This window comes from Coturnix japonica, chromosome 1, assembly GCF_001577835.2.
Source record: "Coturnix japonica isolate 7356 chromosome 1, Coturnix japonica 2.1, whole genome shotgun sequence".
NCBI classification, from domain to species: domain Eukaryota; kingdom Metazoa; phylum Chordata; class Aves; order Galliformes; family Phasianidae; genus Coturnix; species Coturnix japonica.
In genome coordinates, this window is record NC_029516.1 from 66,992,020 (window position 1) to 67,012,095 (window position 20,076).

Consider the following 20,076-nt stretch of genomic DNA (forward strand, 5'->3'; position numbering starts at 1 on the left):
GGACAAGATTTGTTTTTGTTTCCTCAGATTTTTTGAAAGGTTTCCATTACATGGGAATGCAACATGGCAGTCACGTAAACAAAAAGGGAAATGGAAGAGAGAATGGAAAATAAGAAAACAAGAGAAGGAGACCTTACTTGTCTACAGATATGCAATATAAAATACATTTTGAATATAGGAACATATGAAGTTGATCTGAATAAATTTGTAAAATGGAGAATTTTATCTGAACTTTAATTTGCAGGAAACCTTAATTGGATTTAAAGGCCTTCTGACATTTTTATTTCCAAAATAAAGACTTTTTATCTAATCTGCTTATGTGGTTCTGCATTTTACTTTTCTGATTGCACTAAATCAGAAGAGTGGCTTGTTTCAAGCATCTCCTGCCCTAGGATTCTCCAGTTCTGGCAACTTGTTTATTGCCTGTGAGGAGAGAAGAAACTGCTGCTCCAAGAAAGTGAGATTTTATGAGCAACCTAACCAATTTAATTTTCTGTGTAGGCACTCCAAAGAATTTAAAAGCTGATGGTACATAATAAAATGAAGCACAAATATATGGTCTAGTGGTCAGAGGGAGCAGGGAATTAGGGATGAGGTAGAGACAAATGCCAATCAATAATCACTGGGCAGGAGAAGTGCCCAGGTAACTGAAAACAAGAAGTTAAGTGAAAATGAACCAAGCTAGTTTTATCTGTTTAGACAAAAACATGATGGTGCCCTCTCATTAGGGAAGGTCATGATGCCGTGTCTCATGTTTGTGTGGTAACAGTCAGCAAACTAAAGAGTTTAAAGAAAAGTGTAAGTAAAATATTTGGCTGGGAAAGATTTCTTAGCAGAACGCATAAAGTATTGATATGAGATGAAACGAGGAGGAAGGAAAATAAATTGGGATGATTAAAGTTTAGCATTTCATTCCCTCAGGGAATTCTTTTAACTTCAGTGCTTATACTGTTTGTAAACTAAAAAAAAAAAAACAACAAAAATCCATAATTTTGTTGCAGAAGGAATAGTTTTGAAAAATGTTGATTTTTAAAAGGGTAGTTGTTTTAAAAAACAAGTGCTTTGGTAAGTACTGAGAAAGGCAATTCGGAGTTGCCATTGCTGTGAGCTGGGGTCACTGCCTGAGCAGTACTTCTGTCCTAGTTAATCACACTAATGTCTCTTTCTCTGCATCAAAAGAAATCTCTCAGAGTGGAGATCCCAGCATCTACCAGGATTATTAACGAGTGTGTGTCTTTTGGGAGATGCAGTCTATCAAGAGACCCAAGTGACAGTGGTAATGGAAGTGCAAAGTGCTTAAGCTATAGCTGTTGTTTAGCATCATGGCAATAAAAGTGGTTGCAGAACAATGTCAAAATGATACAAGATTTGACCAGGTGATCTCAGTTGATTCTAAATGACCTGAACTCCAAGGCAAGCATTTTGTTTCAGCATTTTGTTGGGGGAGAAAAAGCCTAAGTACTGAAATAAAATAGCCAAAAACATATTGGTAAACTGAAGAAAAAAAAAAGTGAGTGAAAATGACAAATCATCGCCAAACTGTCTTTCCCAAGTAGATGTAGCTTCAGAAAAGCTATTGTTTCATATGTTCTAATATTTGCTTCTGATATATAAAAAGCTGAGGAAGCTGTGTGTCTAGATAGAAAAAGGAATGTGAAACAGTTTGCTGAAGATTATTGAGATTGGGTTTTATAAAGAGAGAAGCAGAGCATTTATGTGACTCTTTAAAGTTCAGATTTAATTTGGTTAAGTTGCGAGGATCTCCACTTGAGCATGTGCGCTCCATTCAGCCATCAGCTGTTACCCTGCAATTAATATTTCTGTGAAAGGAATATTTAATTAATTTGGTATAGTACTTCATTGGGATGACATTTATATAATTTTGATGGAGAAAAGACATTTGAAGTAGCATAAAATGAATTTCCCTCTTTGTTGGCAGTCTCTATGAGTCATAATAATATAAAACAATTAGCTTACTCCTTGCAAATATATCAAATTGGCATTTGATTATTATTTTATTTAGTCTATGGACTAAAATGATTCCTAAAGTGAGATGTTATGGATGCAGAACAATGAACTGCAGGCAGATTAAAATTTGTTTTTCAACATACAGTGGACCAATGTCCAGCCAAGTTCAGACTGTCCCATATAAAGCAAGACTCCTTTTGCTCTGAGCAACGCACTGCGTAGCACAAACAGGAGATCCAGATTTGGCCTTCTTTCTTTTTTGAGGTTGTGCATGCCTTCCTCTCATCTGAGTTTGCGCTGTTCTTGGTTTTGCTACTGGGCTGGTTGGTTTTGCTTTAAGATAGGAAATGGAAAAGAAATGCAGCCTGAAATCTCTTCCTCTTGATATGGAAATTCTTCATGGATGAGAACATGAAAGCATTGTATTAGGCTATTTCAGTGAAAATGATGATATATTGAACTCTGGAATAAAGGGGCTCTTTTTCCTACGCATTAGGGAAAGAGAACTAAATTGTCTTAATAGATTGTATTCTTTTCATAGCAGTTCTGCTTGTAGAGAGAAACTTGAAATATGATAAGGTTTTCTTATAAATGACTCATCTTTTCATTCACTGTCAGATTAACAGAAAATGTTAAACCTGTTGTGCAAAGACTGTGATATACATTCTAGAAAGGGCTGTGAAATAATAATAATAATAATAATAATAATAATAATAATAATAATAATAATAATAATAATAATAATAATAAACTGGTCATGTTGCCTCATCCTAGCTGTTACGTCAACTTGTCTGTAGCTGTTGTAATTCTCCCATCATATGGTATGCTCTGATTGTATGTGTCCAATGTATCTTGAAGACATTTGAATTCATGATAAGTAATGGCTTTTCTCCTTCCTACAAATGTTATGGCAAATAAGAGGAGAGATTGGCTGGTCTCAGTTTTATTATTCAAAGTTTCCCCACATTGCTGGAGAGTTTGGCTGACTTTCCTGACTCAACTGAGTGTAGATGAGCTTCCCCATGAGATAATTTTCTTTTTTTTTTCTTTTTTTTTTCAGGTAAGCCATTTTTCTACATACTGCCTCAGTATGTGATGCTTCTATTCCTTCTGCCTTCTATTCCTTGATGGACTGAGATGTTCCCTCCTAGTGATCCTCCACTGTTACTTCTGTTTTTTTCTCCTCTGCTGAGTCTGTCTCAAAGAAGTAGCAAGTTAAGGCTGATGGTGACTACTAGGGTTTCCTTCTTGCTTGGTGGCCATGGAGGATTTGTTCCCATTATTAGCTGCCCAGTTCAGAAGACAACACTGCAGGTTGGACTGAAGTATAAAAAAGGAGAAATAAAGGAATTTCAGAGCATTGGCAAAGTAGCCATGGGGAGACTGTGAGATGGCTTAAAATTCTTCATCTGAGACTTCACGCAAATACCAGGGAAAGTGCTTGTAACTGCTAAAACTGCTAAATTCTAAAGTTGGGGTATCTCAATGAAAAGGTAGATGAAATGCTCCTGCCAAGATGCTGGATAATTCAGTGAAAAGGATTTGGCAATAATACAGGACAAGCAAATTCTCACTTTTTCCTGCCTTGCTTTTTGCCTCTGCCTCTCTATTCAGTTGCTGTCTAACACCACCCGCAGTGGTGCTAGCACAAATCCTTGTCAAGGTGCTTTGTAAACCAGTTCAACTCACAACCAGAGCCCACAAAAGTCTGGCCTGCACAAGTTGAAAGGGCAAAATTTTTTTCTAAAAAAAAAAAAAATCCGGAAGCTGTTGCCAAAACCTCTGCATTTAGTTTGACACGAGTTATTCAAGGTCAGCAATTATTTTCCCCTTTGAAATGCAGTGTGTTGGTTGTTTTTGTCTTTGGTTAGAACTGGAAAAATGTTGCAGTTAAGGTTTATAGTGCTCAAAATCTGCCTCACAGTTAAGCTTAATGTCCTGTGAATTTGAAAGAATCAATCTGCTATTAAAAAAATAATAATTCATATGGTGTAAAATTGATCTAAGAGCTCGAGTATCATCTCTGTGCTGTGTAGAGGTTAGTGGCTGTAATACCTTTTGTGGAGTGTTTAACACCTGGCTAACTGATGGGAGCTTGTCAACTCTCCATCCCACAGCCAGCTGGAAGACTGGCACTGTAAAAGTGCTTTTATTTGCTTTCTCTTCCAGTTCATCATTTGTCTTTTAGTTCAGTTTTCTCTTAACAGTTTTCATTTTCTTAATTTCTGATGATGGTTTCTTCATTCTGTGAAACACTTGTATTCCATCAGTCCTTGTAAATGCTGGCCTTCTAACATGAATTTGGATCCTGGAGCTTTCTTAACTTAAAAACAAACAAAAACCCACTAAAAAAGGCATGACTGATTTATAAGAAGCGGGTCATCCACTCTCTTTAGCAGTGTTTTTTTATACTACTTTAATATTGGGTACAAAATATTACTATATTGCATTCAGTCTTTGTAGTCCCTCAACTTATATGTGAAATGTCTGTCATGATGATGGTAGCCTCTTCATCATACATTGTTAAAAGTAGTTGTTGCAGAAAGTCACTTAATGTTTTACAGCATTTATATGTTTCGAGCTCAGTACAAAACCAACATGGAACTTAAGTGCATACTGAAGATCTGGGGCCTAATAGAACTGACTTAAAATGCAAGTTTTTTGTGTTTTTCTTGGCACAAATTAAAAGAAGTCTGTTGAGCATGTTCTGAATCTCAAAACTAAAATACATGAAATAGAGATGGAATATAGGGTGAGCCTGCTCTGGGTGTTTTAGTGCAGTGAAACTAAAAGCTAAGAAGCACATCACTAGCGTTTCAGTTTCTAAACTGCCTAAGCTTACTTGACATTTATAGCTTACCAGCTTTGTGTCCGAGATCACATGGTTATATAAAAGTCAAAAAGTGCATAATTTCCTGGAAAATACAAGGAGAAATTCTACAAATAGGAATTGAATTCCTATTGGGAATTTTCCCCTGTGAAGAAAGGCTAAACGAACTGGGTCTTTTTAGGCTTGAGAAAAGATGACTGAGAGGGGATCTAATCCAGGTTTATAAATATCTGAGGTGTGGGGGCCATAGTGGCGAGGCCAGTCTCTTTTCAGTGGTACATGGAGACAGGACAAGGGGAAATGGACATAAGCTGGAACATAGGAAGTTCTGCACGAATGTGCACAAGAACTTCTTTACGGTGAGGGTGACGGAGCACTGGAACAGGCTGCCCAGGGGGGTTGTGGAGTCTCCTTCTCTGGAGATATTCAAGTCCCACTTTTTGGTCCCACTTTTTTATTTCTTTTTTGAAAAGAACTTTCTTATTTACATGTGCATATGATACTAATGAAATTATAGTATCACAGCAATTATTTTGATGAAAGCTGTGTTACATATACTGAAGGTAATGCTTCCTGTTTATTTCCATGGAAATGACAACAGCTGCAAAGAGCACAATAACACTGTTTGATAGAGCAAACTCTCAGCTACAGAACACTATTTTTCAACATAGTCACACCATTAACTATGCGTTTTTGCAGGCAGTGAACAAAAGCCTGCTTGCTGCTTTCATAAAAATCTGCATCAGTGAAGGTGACTCATTTTTGCTGTTGCCACTGCAGAAGTGCACCACCCACAACCTTAATGTGCTCACATCCACTGCTTGGTCCCTGTAAACATTCAGTAAGCACCTTTGAATGTCTGTGGGTGCAATTTTTTCTGCATGGAAGAATTCAGTTCCACACCTTTGTTTCATACGCACTTCCATGTCAGATGTGATTTTGTCAGATGGCCCCTCTGCTGCCATCTGTTGCACAGCAACAGCGTGAAACAGGATGTTGGTGGGACTGTTCAACCACTGCTGCCCTACCGCCAACATCCATATCCGATATTGTGGATAAAATAGGAGGCATTACTTTCAGAGCATCCCTTGTATTTTACAGCATTTATGGTTTTTCTTGCTGTTGTGCTCTTTGTTTTATGAAATGGAATTTGTTTCTTCTCCCTGCTATAATGTGAGCTAAGCGATGTCAAAGAACTGAACACAACTCACAGAAAGAGCAAAGTGGCTGACTGACAATGTGTCATTAACTAATGCATTACCAGCCTCTGTGAATTTCTTTGCTTCTAATCATTGCAATAATGGAACACAGCTGCTTAGCTTCTCTGGGGTATTTCAGAGATCATTAGTTAAGGTGTTTAAAACAGTATATGAGTAAATGAAATCATGTAACAAAAGAAGTAACTTTTAACAACATAAGCAAGGGTTACATGTGGCTGCGCTGTGTTCACTGTAACTGCTTGTTGTATTCCTGATTTACATATACAAATCCAGAAAAAATATTTCCATTACAGTAACTATTTGGTGCCAGCTGTAACCAGAGATCTATTCTGATTGGTACCATTACACCTGCATAGTTCCCATCTCATAGAGATGAGAATGCAGCAAGTTACAGACTCTGCTGGGGGTTTCAGAAGATGGCATCAATCTCTCTATTTTTAAAAAAGCATACTAAATTCTTGGTGTTTACTTTTTAGTTTTATTTCTGTTTTCTTCTGTGATAGAAGACAGAGAGATGTAATAATTTGGAGAGTCAGAAATCCTTAAAGTCCTCTTTTGAGGATCAGAAGGTAGTTAAACAAAGGATTGAAATAATTCCACATAGTAATGCTCTTTGCAGAGGGAACATGGCCAGATAGGTGTTCCACCAATTAGTCATATTTTTATTAATGAAATACTAAAAGCACTGTCTCAGCGTAGGGCAATAAAGAATATTCAGTTCTTTCAATTTCCCTGCAAAGCATTGGCCACTTTGTTAGCTGACAGTGGTAACAAGCAAACCAAGATTTCAAAATGGCACTACGAGTTTTCTTCCTTCCCTGCCCAGACCAGGATTTATTTGCATTATATTTGATCTTTCACTACAGTCTCTTTTCACACGTTACTGAGATAATATATATATATATATTTTTTTCCCAGAAATGAAGTATGAGCTTCTACAGAAAACAGTTTTTTCTTTATTTGATTGAGTGAAAAACAACAACAACAAAAAAAAAAAAAAAAAAAAAAAAAAACAACCCACCCAAAACATCAAAAAGGAATGTATGTGGTTCTATGTACTTTGAAATAGGTATCTAAACATTCAGCAGGCACTACTTGAATCACATCTTTTGATACTAGAAATCCTCAGGTTTCTTAAAATTTCTGTTACTTCTGCATTTTCTTCATAAAGACCAGACAATATCCATTAAATTAGAAAAGAATAAACTATGTTATGGAATCAATTTTTAAAATACATCTTAAAAAATCTGAAAAAATAGAATTAGTCAATATTTCCTTAGTTGAAAGGAAAACATTGTAGCAGTTTCTGTAACGGAATATCCTGGATATAAACTGGGATCTGCTTTTGAATTTGGGAAATGTTAATAACCTTTTAAAATTTGTTAGGAATGTGGAGATTCAGGGATCTATCTGAACACAGTGGTTTGCGGTATTTTTCCTTTTATTTGTCATGATCACAAAGCATCAATTTGTTCAAGCAGTTAAAGAAATGTACGATTCTCTTTGAAGGTCATTAGCATGGAATCAACTGAGTGCAAGATTATTGTATTTTTTCTAAATTTAGCTGAAGAAAGGGATAAAGAATTGGAGGATACATAAATCTGATGCTGTAATAAGCAAATACCATTACATTTCCCATGTCGTTTTGTTGTGGATGAGGCCCAGAGCAACCTAATCCCACACTGAAACTGGCTCTGCTAAATATGTGCTGCTTGACTTCAAATGTTTTACTATAGAAAATAGGAAGTGTATGATTTCTTACTTTCTCTTCTAGCCCTGGAAGATTAGGCAATAATGAAGAGAAAGACCAGATTGCTTTAGGAATTCATTTTGATGATGTTTGGTACTTCCATTGCCACCACATTAAAATGATTTTGAAGATTTTTTTCCTGCATTTTTGAAGAGAAGCATTTTAAATGTTCTTAAATTACATGACTGCAATAAGTCCTTAAGGAAATCTGGATGCAGATGTGATTTTAGGAACATTTTGAAGTAGAGTTATTTTTTTTTTCTTCTATATTATTCTCCTAGAAGGCACCTAGTGTCTGGCCAAAACAAATAAAACCTCACTTGGTTAACTCAGAGAACACAAAGCAACATAATAGGTTTATTTTCATATTCAGAACTTTCAACAACTAGCAGGAGGCTGCAGTCATAATGCAATGCAGTAACATATGGTAATACAGTTTGGAAATATTCTAAACTACTGAAGAGCGGAAAAAAGTAACTACTGCTAAATATTATGGTAATCTAGGCTGCCATGCAAAGTACTTTATAAATGTACCGTTTTTGTGTAGCGGAATATTAGGTGAAGCTAGGTAGGATGTGATCTTCTGAAAATCAGTTCAAAGCAAGAATCTGCTAACTGAGAATGGTCTAAATGCTTCTTCTTGTTTCCTTATATTCAGAAAAATTTTTATGGCTTCTAGTGACTGAGGTCTTCTGCCATCAGTATGTCTGCTTTGCAGGGCACCTATCATACTCTTTAGCGTTTTGTCATCTTCATCTTCATCCAGCTGAACTAACACATTCTCTTTCACACACTCCTAGGTTCTGCAAATTTGTCTTCCAGTATTATTCAGTTTTCCCCAACCAGAATAGGATGTGACGTTTTATTATAAATTAACTAAGTATCTAATAGTTTAACCTGTTTATCCAGATTCCCAAGTGGCCAGGTCTTAGATAAGAACGGGTTTATAATAGGCCTGGACAAGCCTGCTAGATTCATTTAAGCTGTGATGTAGGTCATATCTGAAACTAGGCTAATACCTGAATTCAATGAGCCAGAATACCCACAGATATTAATTTGTGAAATAGTGTCCTTCAGATGTTTTTCTGCTTGACCTACTTTCTCAAATTATATGATACACTTGATGATTTGTTACAGATTTCTTTCAAAATAAATTGGGTGTTTTGTTTGATGACAGGTGACTGGTAGCACTGAAATCTGTCTCACTGTATCTTGCAGCTTGTATCCCTCATTAATGTGCCTGAACTGTAGTCCATTAGAAATATGCATTTAGTGTTTCCATGTAGCAATACAATTACTGTGAATACTGGCAGGATGGTCAGATCTGGGTAGCTGCATCAGGTGGAGACATAGATAATGACAATAAGTGACAAAGAATTAGTTATTTTTCACTGTCAGGGGTGATAATGCCTTTGAGATCACAGTCCAGTAAAGCATCTTCCTGAGCTGTTGCACTGAACAGTGTTCATCTTGCATGGATTGTTCTATGAACAGTTCTTCTGTTTAAGACCAGGCTGGAAGGGGCTTTGGGCAACCTGGTCTGGTGGGAGGTACCCCTGGCTATAGCAGGGGGGTTGGAACTAAACTGTACTGAAGATTTTCTCCAACTCAAACAATTCTATGATTTAATGATTCTGTTCTATAAGTTTGTCTGTTTTACTGTCTTTACATGGTTTCCTTTTTCTCAGAAATGCAGAAGAGTTGGTGAGAACAAGGAATCTTAGCAGGATGCAAAAATGCAACAAATGCTAAATTTCTGTTTCTGAGTATTTGAAAGGATTTGAGGGGGAGATGGATGTTCTCCTGGCTTTTGAGCACTTGAGCTCTTTTCATTTCTGTTTCAAATTTAGTAGGTTTAGTAGGTCTATTTCAAAGGATTTTTTTTTTTTACACTTTTTTTTTTCAATTTATTTGTATTTTATGTGAACCTTTCCCTTGTAATTGAAGTGTTTTGAGCATGCTGTGAATTCTGCAGCACTTCAAAGATGTGTGGGGTGGCTCCATGCGTTAGCCTGATAGAGAGAGGGTTCCTCTAGCAAGACTAATTTCAGCCTCATTCATTTTATAGCATTCAGAATGGCTGGGGATATGCTGGCCTAAAAATATTGTATCTAAATAAAATACTTAACTGGGGCACTTCGTGTGGGAGTCTAGTCATGCCAGCTCCCTTGTATAGTCAGTGGTATAGGCCAAGGCTCCCCAGAGATAATTTCAAGCAAGCTAAACTCTTTGTGGATTATCAAGAAAGCATTTGACATCTATGCTCCTTAGAGTTATATGAGATTAATTTTGGCCTTAACACCCAACAAAACACCACAAAAAGTGGTGACCTACACATTGTTATGTAGCCATGCAGAGCAAGTAATTGTGCTATATATTCCAAGAGAAAGAGTTTTTTCCATGGATATATTCCAAGCCAAGACCACTGAAAAAAACTGAGGATGTTGCAAAGTGCTGGATGACAAGGAATGAAACTGCTTGGCACAGTGGAGTAGCAGTGGAAAAACAGCATTTGAGCTCACAACGTAAGGAGGTCTGTTTCTGCTTTGTCCTGTAAGGATAAGTGCATATATTTGGCTTCTGTTTCAATAGTGTATGAGATAAATGCTCTTCAACATTGCAGTTAAGCATCTCCTGCTAGAAGTCTTGACCAGAACAAGCCATGTTCTAACTTGTGAGCTCTGAGTGCAACTGTAGTATAATATGAAGGCTGAACTGAGAACTAATCAGTGTGGGATTAGGTTGCTCTGGGCCTCATCCACAACAAAACGACATGGGAAATGTAATGACATTTGCTTATTACAGCATCAGATTTATGTATGAACTGTAGACTTGTCAGAATAATGTTTTGTGTGTGTGTGCGTATTCTGTTCATGACAATACATTGAAAAAGAAAACTGACTTTAACTTTTCCATTGACTGATCTAAGATGAGCTGCTATATCTGACAGACTGGGAGAAGTTCTTGCACTATAGTTCCTTGATGACTGATCTGTCTAGTCTGAAAAGCCTTAAGGCCTTGTTTCTGTATCTTTTCAGGTATCTCCTGCAGGGAGCTAAAGGAAGAACAGAAGAAGGAAGCACCATGTCTTCAGTCTCAGCTTATTACAATGGAAAGACTGTACTTATCACAGGAGCTACAGGTTTCATGGGCAAAGTGCTGGTGGAAAAGCTTTTGCGCTCCAGCCCTGACGTGAAAGCGGTTTATATACTTGTAAGACCAAAAGCTGGACAATCAATGCAAGAGAGAGTGGCCAACATGTTGAAATGCAAGGTAAGCTTCTATATTTTATTCAGTAATATAGTCTGAAATTCATTTAAGCTGAGTAAAGCAGGTTTGCATTCTACTCAAGAACAGAATACCATCTTTTACTGTAACGTGTATATATTTGTTGTGTCTGAAAAGAAGAAAAAAAAACATAAACATTGTGCACAAATGAACATACATCTGTCTCTCAGCTTCAAAATATTCTAGACAAATAGATAAAAATAGAAATTTGGATGAAGCAAGATGAAAGTAGAGAAGCAGATTAACAGGAATTAGTTGTACTGCATACTGCTAAGGTTTTTCAGGTAAGGCCTTCTGGGGACTCTTTGTAGTAGTGCATAACAGAATTTGAAAGAAATTGCCTATCATCTTTAATCTCCTCACACCTACTAGCATAGTCTCTGATTTTTTTGTGGTTTCCATCATTATTTCTATAAGGGCTTAAACTAAAAGGTATCGCATTTGAAAACTGCCTTGTTTGTACTGTGTACATTTGAATATGCTGGAAGATTACAGCTGTCATATTAAAAAGAATAAGAAACAAAGGGGTGATGCAGTATGAAGGGACAAAATACCTTAGTGTGTTCTTTTAAAATGTTTACTGTGTGGAATTTATAAAATTATAAACCCAATGGGAACAGTGAAATTATAGAAAGTATAATTTAGTTAAAAATCAGAATTCTTTCATTGTATTTTGGAGTAACTGAGAATGTTGGACTAAAATACAGTACAATACTGGTTTTCTTCAGGTCTTTTAATCTTAGTTTTAAATGCGGTTGTGTTATTGCATTAATATGAAATGTGTAATGAATAGATCACTAATTGTCTTGGCATTAATTCCAAAATGAGTGCATGAGTTGAGGAATACATCAAGAATGGTGACCTTATCAGTTTATGGACAGTAGCAGGTCCCTAAAGGAATCAAACTATTACTATTACTTCAAGAAATGCCGTGTTTGTATGATGCAGAGCACAGCTTGTACACACACAGAAACCCAACGTTTTGTTATCAGCTTCACCTTGGATGTGTCCACAGATGAGTATCACAAGGCAAAGCTTGACAGCTGTTATATTCATTAATTGATGGGAGGTGTATATTTATCAGAGGTGGAGCAATGTTCTGATATTCTCTGTTGTTCCTGATCCCTCTTTATGTTCAAATAAACAGGAGTGCTTGGAGGGGGTGTCTGACATTCCCTGAGAGCAATTCAATTACTAGGCTAAAGATGACTTGCTTGTAGCTTTCATAGTGTCCCAGGGGGAGCTGAACTTGTTCCATGCTGTGCATGCAGTGAACCAATGCTGCTTGCTGCTGCCAGTCTGTCTTTCAGATCTGCTTATCCAGTACTGCTAACTGATTAGTCAGAATGGAAGACTCTTGCTATTGTCTTATAGTTCAAAGAGAAAATGGGGAAATACTGTAAAATACTGCTGCTTTTTGATACTGTCTGACTACATTTTATTAAATTCATGCCTGATTTTTCTTCCCCCACACTCCCTCCCTCAAGTATCCCTTTCTCCACTCCCTGGCTCATCATAGAATAATCATAGAATCATTGAAAAGACCACAATGATCATCCAGTTTCAGCCCCCCCTGTTATGTGCAGGGTCACCAGCCACCAGACCATGCTGCCAAGAGCCAGTCTGGCCTTGAATGCCTGCAGGGATGGGGCATCCATGACCTCCTTGGGCAACCTGTTCCAGTGTACCACCACCCTCTGAGAGAAAAAATTCCTCTAACCTAAACCTCCCCTGTCTCAGTTTAAAACCGTTCCCCCTTGTTCTATCACTGTTCACCCTTCTACTTATAAGCTCCCTTCAAGTATTGGAAGGCCACATAGAGGTCACTTGAGAACCTTCTCTTTTCCAAGCTAAGCAAGCCCAGTTCTCTCAACCTTTCTTCACAGGAGAGGTGCTCCAGCCCTCTGATCATCTTAGGGGCCCTCCTGCAGACCCCCTCTAAGAGCTCCACATCCTTCTTGTACTGGGGGTACCATGCCTGGACTCAGTACTCTGGATGGGGACTTAAAGGAGATAAGTAGAGGCGAACAATCACCTCCCTCTTCCTGCTGGCCACCCCTTTTTTAATGCAGCCCTGAACATAGTTGGCCTGCAGGCTGCAAGCCTGGCTCATGTCCAGCTTCTTGTCCACTCATGCATCTTGATCATCACTGTAAGTGTTTGAGGTTCTCCATGTCACACCAGTGCAGTGACACTCCTTTAGAGGGAGCAGCTAAATCTGCTCTGACCACTGTAGTGGTACATATACCAGTCCCTGGAAGAGAATAGTAAGGGTTTTTGTTGATGGAACAGGATACTACTTGCTCAGTAAGACGTGTGGAAACTTACGGTGTAACAGAGATGAAGGTGCTTTCCTTTCTATTACTTAATTTTGTCTCATTTTGGTCATCAGAGTACCAGGCATAGCTCTGGTATTTGTGTACCAGAGGGGAATAAATCTGTCACTTTAACAGAAATTTCTTACTTTTCTCATGGGTAGTGGTAGAGAAGGTCTAAACGTAGTAGAGAGGAGCTAAATCTTAAGGGTGCTAACATAATTGACATAAATACAGGCAAGGGTCTTGAACCATTCCATGGCTCTTTACTAAGAAAAAGCCATCTGCTGCCTCATTCTTTTTCATTTATTTGTCTTTTACGTCTTGTTTTTGTGATTAAAGAAGATTGGTAAGGTTCTTCTTTGTATTTAATCTGCAGATAGTTGCAGCACAAGTAAAGGCCAACAAGACAGTTGCTGCTGACAGCAAGATAACCTTTTACATTGAACTAAAAACCAACGTCACAGCAGCTCACAAGTTAGTCACACAGGACTTAGGCCTCACTTCCTGCTGTTGGATATATGCAGCCTTGTGTTACTGGTCCTTGGCTCTTCGTGAACATAGGCATCTGGAACAAGCCAGGTGCAATAACATTGCCTTTTCTGGGAGCTAAACTGCACCCTTGTGCCTTACCTGATGCATATCCAACAACATACCATGACTCAGGGTGTGGAATCTCACATAGCAGCTTTCAGCTAAACTGGGAGATTTGGCTACCCTATTTGCCTGCTACTTCATCTGGTCTGTGTTGCAAAGTCATGCTCACCAGTAGGGTAACTGAGAAGTTGCAAAGCAAAAAGACTCATTGTCCCTTTTAACATCTACAGAATTTGGCTTCCTACAGCTTCTTTCTCTTTTGCACTCGTATGGCTGTCAGCACAAACTGTTTTGTGTAGAATTGCTGGAAAAGCAGCAAGGTGGGTTTTTTTTTTATTTTTTAATTACATACTCAGGTGTCTTAGGAGAAACAGTGAAAAAAGGGAAAGACAGATACTGCTTGAAACTGTGTCCTCCATTGCATCAAAATTCAGGCTTTGATCAGCTGAGGAAGAAAGAATGTACGTGCGACTGATGCAGTTCCTAGAGAAAATAGGTTTGTTTCACACTTCTGTAATCACAGTATAGTTTTCTACTTCTTTGTGTACATGGATGCTGCTAAATAATTTATGATTTCTCCACACACTGTGTAAGTTGATCAGAGATGTATTCAAAGTTAAAGATTTAGAACCACACCTGCACGTAACCAATAACAGTATTATAAGTAATGATAATTGTAATTTTCTGCATATAATGAGTTTATTTGATAGAAACTTCCATTGTGTGTTAGCAAGTACAACTCTTCTCAATGCCCTTTTACAAAATAATTCTCTTTGGGATACTTTTAATGTAGAAGTCTTGACCACCTCAGCTCAACAATCACTTTGAAAACACTTGTCAACTTATATATATTTCAAAACATGTTTTTGTGCCCATACTCATTTTTCAGAACCATAGACTACATTGCTAAGTTTCTGAGTATGTATGAAAGCAAACATGGAAAAAAATTCTGATGGACTATCCGTACACTGTTCACAGAACACGAACTCTAATGTTTTTAATGAAGCTGGAGAGAAAATAACAGGACTGTGATGCAAATTAGATGTTCAGGGACAGAGAAAGGAGGTAGTTAAATAATGAGTTGATGTTACTGCTAAAAATAGGACTTGACATTTTGGTTATGAGAAATTACAATGAACATCAAGGCTCCTAAGAGTTCAAAAACAGAAGGAAAGAGAGGAAGAGACAGGGAGAAAGAGAGAGAGAGAGATGAGTCATAAGCAAAAGAGTAAGGGGGAAGTTCATGACATAATGATGACAGCAATGGAAATCTTAAAAGAAAAGCAGTACAGATGCAGAAGATGAAAGGACTGAGGAAAGGCTAGGATAGTATGGAAACTTAAGAAGAGATACTGAAGAAACAATAAAAGGGGTAAAAAGATAACAGCAGCTCTGCATAGGCTATCAGAAGATAATGGCTGGGAAAAATGTGACACGCATTAAAAAAAAGTGTGGGGAGTGGGCAGTTAATATTGGTGAAAAGGCAGAGGATCTGAGTGTGATTGAGGATCTAGAGGAGGAAAGAAGTAATGGAGAAAGAGAAAACTGCTTTAAAACTGTAACCCTTGCACTTGCCATATAGCCCTGTTGAATTCATAATTTCTCACATCTCGGGAAGTTTAGATAAAGTTTTCATGCTTATCCAAATTTTTGCCAAATACACTAATTTTCATTGAGGTTGCAGGAGAAGTTCAAGAACTTTACAGTCACAATATGGTAGCCATTCCCAGAAAATTTCATCTGCCATTTTAATCAGTAGGGAATCTGGAAAAAAAAAAAAAAAAAAAAAAAAAAAATTATAATGTTGCAGAGATGGTATTATTTCAGAAGTAATAAGTGTTCACTGCAGTTTCAGGTATTTTTTAATGAACTTAGGAAGAAATTTGTTTTCACACTCCTCCCTGATTCTGTGCAGAAATAGAGAGTCACTGCAGTTACCTCTGGAGTTTGGTTCAGCCCATTGTTCAGAGCAAGTCAGCTATAACCTCTTGTTCAGGACCATGCCCAGTCTGGTTTTGATGGCATGTCAATATGTCATTACATTAGATTTTCTTTTGGTTATTTTGTTTCTTTCCGAAAATAAAGTTCAAAAGTCATTCTAGTGCCAGAATTCATTTAAGTATAGTAAGAAGTGCTTGCTACAGGATTGCAAGTGAATTTAATCATTTTCCTTTATTTGGGAAACCAACACTGACTTACTCTTGCCTAAAAACTTTGGAACATTAGCAACATAGGCAGTATGTTGGTTCAGAAGTAACAGAAATCAAGATGAAACACTTGTATTCATACTATCATCCACTTCTTTTATCCATACAGTTTTGTCTGTACTCATCTCACGGCATTTGTAAATATTTATAAATCTGTTCTGTCTTTGCACATATACCAGAGCCTGGGATGAGAGGTCTCACAAAATTGATGGTTCTTTAGTATAGCTTTTTTGGAAGGGAGCAAGGTGGTGAAGATAGAAATTATATCCTAATATTAGATATGTTTCAGGTGAGCAGAAGTGAAGATTTAGAATGGGTAATCTATAAAATTGACTCCTATGCTAGGCTCTCCATCCAGAAATTCATCCATTTTTTGGTTGTCACTCCTTGCCAACTCCTTGCTGCTTCCAGCAGCACTACCACTGCTGTCCGCATACCCTAAGCAGTTAAAGTTGAGAAAGTCCAAGTGTGCATCAGCAGGAGAGAAAAGCACAGAGGAAATGACGAGTTCAGTGTGGCATTTTCAAGACGACAGGAAAAGCATGAAGAATACTGAAGAGGGTAGCTCCACGTAAACAGACTTGAGAGTTTGCATCAATAGCAGAAATTAGAGCTATTTCCCAGCAACGTGTGCTAGCATCAAAGCTATGGAGCATCACTGTTAGAGAAGTCCTGTCAGGCATCCTTTGTAATCCTCATATTTCTTCCATGTTTTGGGTTTTGCCCAGGCATGCAGCAAAATTAAACTTTCAGGAAGCTGTACAGCATATTTTGTGTTCAGAATTTTGCCCAGTGACCCATTCACCAATAAGGCCTTCAGACTTATGTTATATAAAGCAGTATAACATACTTCTAAATGTTTGCCATTTTACTGGAGTCTGTTACGTGGCTATTGATGTGTGTGAGTTGGTACAATCCCACCATTCTGCAAGCAATATTATTAAAATAATGAGGAGATGGGGTGAATATTCTGAGCCTCAAGATCCCAAAGTGATGTTTAGGGAGAGCTCTCACTCATTACCCAGTGATACATCTTAAATTGTGCAGTTTGGAGTATTTGGCCTCCTGCTAAGCAAAGTGGCAGGCACATGCAGAGCCACTATACACGTATGTTCACCACACTTCTCTTATTCTCTGGCACTATGATTATAAGAGTGAAGACAGTTGAAGAGTACCTTGAAGAGTACAATATAATCCTGTGACTGCTAGGAGGTTCTCCTAAGACCATCTGTACTGACTGCTGGGTTATGTACCAAAAGACTGACCCGAAAGTTGATTCCCTAAAAGATCAGGGAACTTAAATATTGGCTGAATGTCACTTTCCACTGCAGCTACCTTAGAAAATGCAGTCCATTGTTTCTATTTTATTTAACAGATCTATTAGAAACACCAATTATATTAGGGTGAATGCTTTTAAAAATGTGAATTTCTGACTTGCATCATTGCAAACACAAATCAAATTTTAATTTTCTGATCTGTGCATTGGAACCAAAGTGGGAAGTAATCTATGGGTAATTATCTGGTGCTTGAGTTATGCTTTTTGTTTTCTGTCATGGGAGATGGAAAGAGGTGAGGAAGGATATTAGCAGCATTAGCCTGTTGTAAATTAATTTTTTCTTGAAAGAGAAACTGCTGTAGCAGAGCATCTCTTTTGTCAGTGGTAGCTTGATTACAAAGAACAGCTGATTGACTGCAGGCAAAACTTCAGAGTAAGCCATTTTGATTGTGTGGAGGGGAACTCTGTTAACTCTGTGAACATGAGTGATTGACTCCCACATTCTAGATTGCGGAGATGAATGTCCAAAGCCTGTAATTTGTGACCAGATTTGTGTTCAGTCTGAAGATGGAATGGGGAAAGTGTGTGTGTGTTCTTGAGATTTGTTTGTTTGTTTGTTTCTTTATTTGTTTAAGTCCAGGCATGCCTTATTCACTTTGTCAAAAATCATCAAACTGATTTTTGACCCTAGCAGCAGAAATATTTGAGTAGCTACTGTAGGCTTCCACTTTTCCACTAACTGCTTCCCAGAGGTACTTATGCATTTTGATGTTTTCCTCTATCATGGCACCTAGCACCACACATCATTTAACAATTTTGGTTAATGTGGCTGGATGTCATGCTTCTCTGTCCCTGTCTGCCTGTCATAGAATATGCCTGTACTTCTGATATGGAACTGTGTGGTCTCTTATGCTTTTCAATGCCCTTTGAAATTATTTGAGCTAACCAGATAAAATCTACTGGGGAACTGCAAGATGCAAAGTGATAGTGGTTTTTAAACAAGTTCTACTGACACATCAACAGAATCTTGCTTTGTGTTAGTACAGACTTAATTGGGTGAGTTTGGCCAAATGTATGGTTCATTACTTCAAGGTGTGATTTATAAGAGTAAACCCATTAATTAAGCTTTGAGATAATCTCTGGATTAAGAAACTAGTTTTCTGGGTTCTGTATGGGAATTCTGGGTACTGCTGACATATTTAATAAATAACAAATAATAATATAAACATTGAAATTGCTAGTTTAAAAAACAAATCCTTGATATTGCCTATGTATAAATACCTTTAGTCTATATTTTCATGTCTCTTCTTCACATCTCTCATGCTTACTTTACTAGTAGTTTCCTTTTGTTGCCATCTTAAAAAGGCAGTCTCAGAACTTAGTTTAGGATGGTTATTTCTTTTTATCGTTATTCATCCACAAACCCCCAGATTCTGTTTTCACACTCTCTTTCTAATGCAGAGCTCAACAAAACAGGAGCCTGGCTCCGAGCTGGGCAATACTGGGCATTAAAATTATGTATAATACTAAGAGTATATCACATAAATATTCAAATGTTTATGATTAACAGTCAGTGTCTTCTTAGTAAGGATGGAAACATTCCCCCAGGATGTGTTTCTGACAAAGAGAACATGGATAAGGGCAAATAAAATGCAGTTTTGTATTGGAATGTCTGGATTTCTTTGGAGGAACTCCAATTTAAGGAGCTCAGAAAGAGAAAAAAATCAAATATTTAGGGATGACCTCTTCAAAAATTTTGTTGCCATGTGATGGATGGCAGCAGAGGAGCAGACCACAAAATGTTGTCTGACATGCAAATATGTATGAGGCAAAGGTGTGTAATGCCTCCATCCAGAAAGAAATTCACACACTGATATTCATCAACAGTTATTGAATGTATCCACCAAACTGTGGGTGTTAGCACAATGAGGCGGTGAGTGGTGCATTTCAACAGTGACAGCAGTGACATGAAAGACAAGCCACTTTCCAGATGGCTGTGTATAGAGGTGACATAATGAAATGAAGAGCATTTTGATCGTCTCATCCATGTGAGTCAACAGATTACAAGAAGGGAACTGTGCACTGGGCTGAATGTCAGCTTCAGTGCTTCAGAAACAATCATGGTAATGTTGGAATATCACAAAATTTGCACCAGCTGGACACAAATGCTCACACAGGAGCAGAAAGAACACCATATGCAAGTTTGTCAGGACCTATTGAACCAATATGAGGCTGAAGGTGACAGTTTCCTGGATTGCATCATTACTGGTGACAAGACATGGTGTCACCACTATGAGCTGGAGTCAAAATGGCAGTCCATGGAGTGGCAGTATGTGAATTCCCCATTGAAGAAAAAGCTGTAGACACAGCCCTCAGTGGGCAAAGTGATGTGCACTGTCTTTTGGTATCCTACTGGGTTTATGGGAACCTGGACAGACTATCAACTCTGAGCGCGATGTTACGATGCTGACTAAGCAGAAGGCTCAAATGTCCTGAGTCAGGATAACCTTTCTCTTGCAACATGCCAATCCTTGTACCTGTTTGAAGCCTGTGGAACATGTTGCCAATCTTGAATGGACTGTCCCAACACACCCACTGCATAGTCGGGATTTGACACCTTCTAAT

General features: G+C 37.9%; 1 protein-coding gene across 2 annotated transcripts in view; it reads left to right on the top strand.

Moving 5' to 3' along the window:
* Positions 1–20,076, top strand: part of FAR2 (fatty acyl-CoA reductase 2) — a 120,018-nt gene that overhangs the window by 33,780 nt on the left and 66,162 nt on the right. For both annotated transcript variants that reach the window (XM_015871232.2, XM_015871226.1), the window contains exon 2: positions 10,807–11,041. In XM_015871232.2, the coding sequence (XP_015726718.1) occupies positions 10,853–11,041 (189 nt within the window). In that variant the 5' untranslated portion in view covers positions 10,807–10,852. The remainder of the gene's footprint in view (positions 1–10,806; positions 11,042–20,076) is intronic.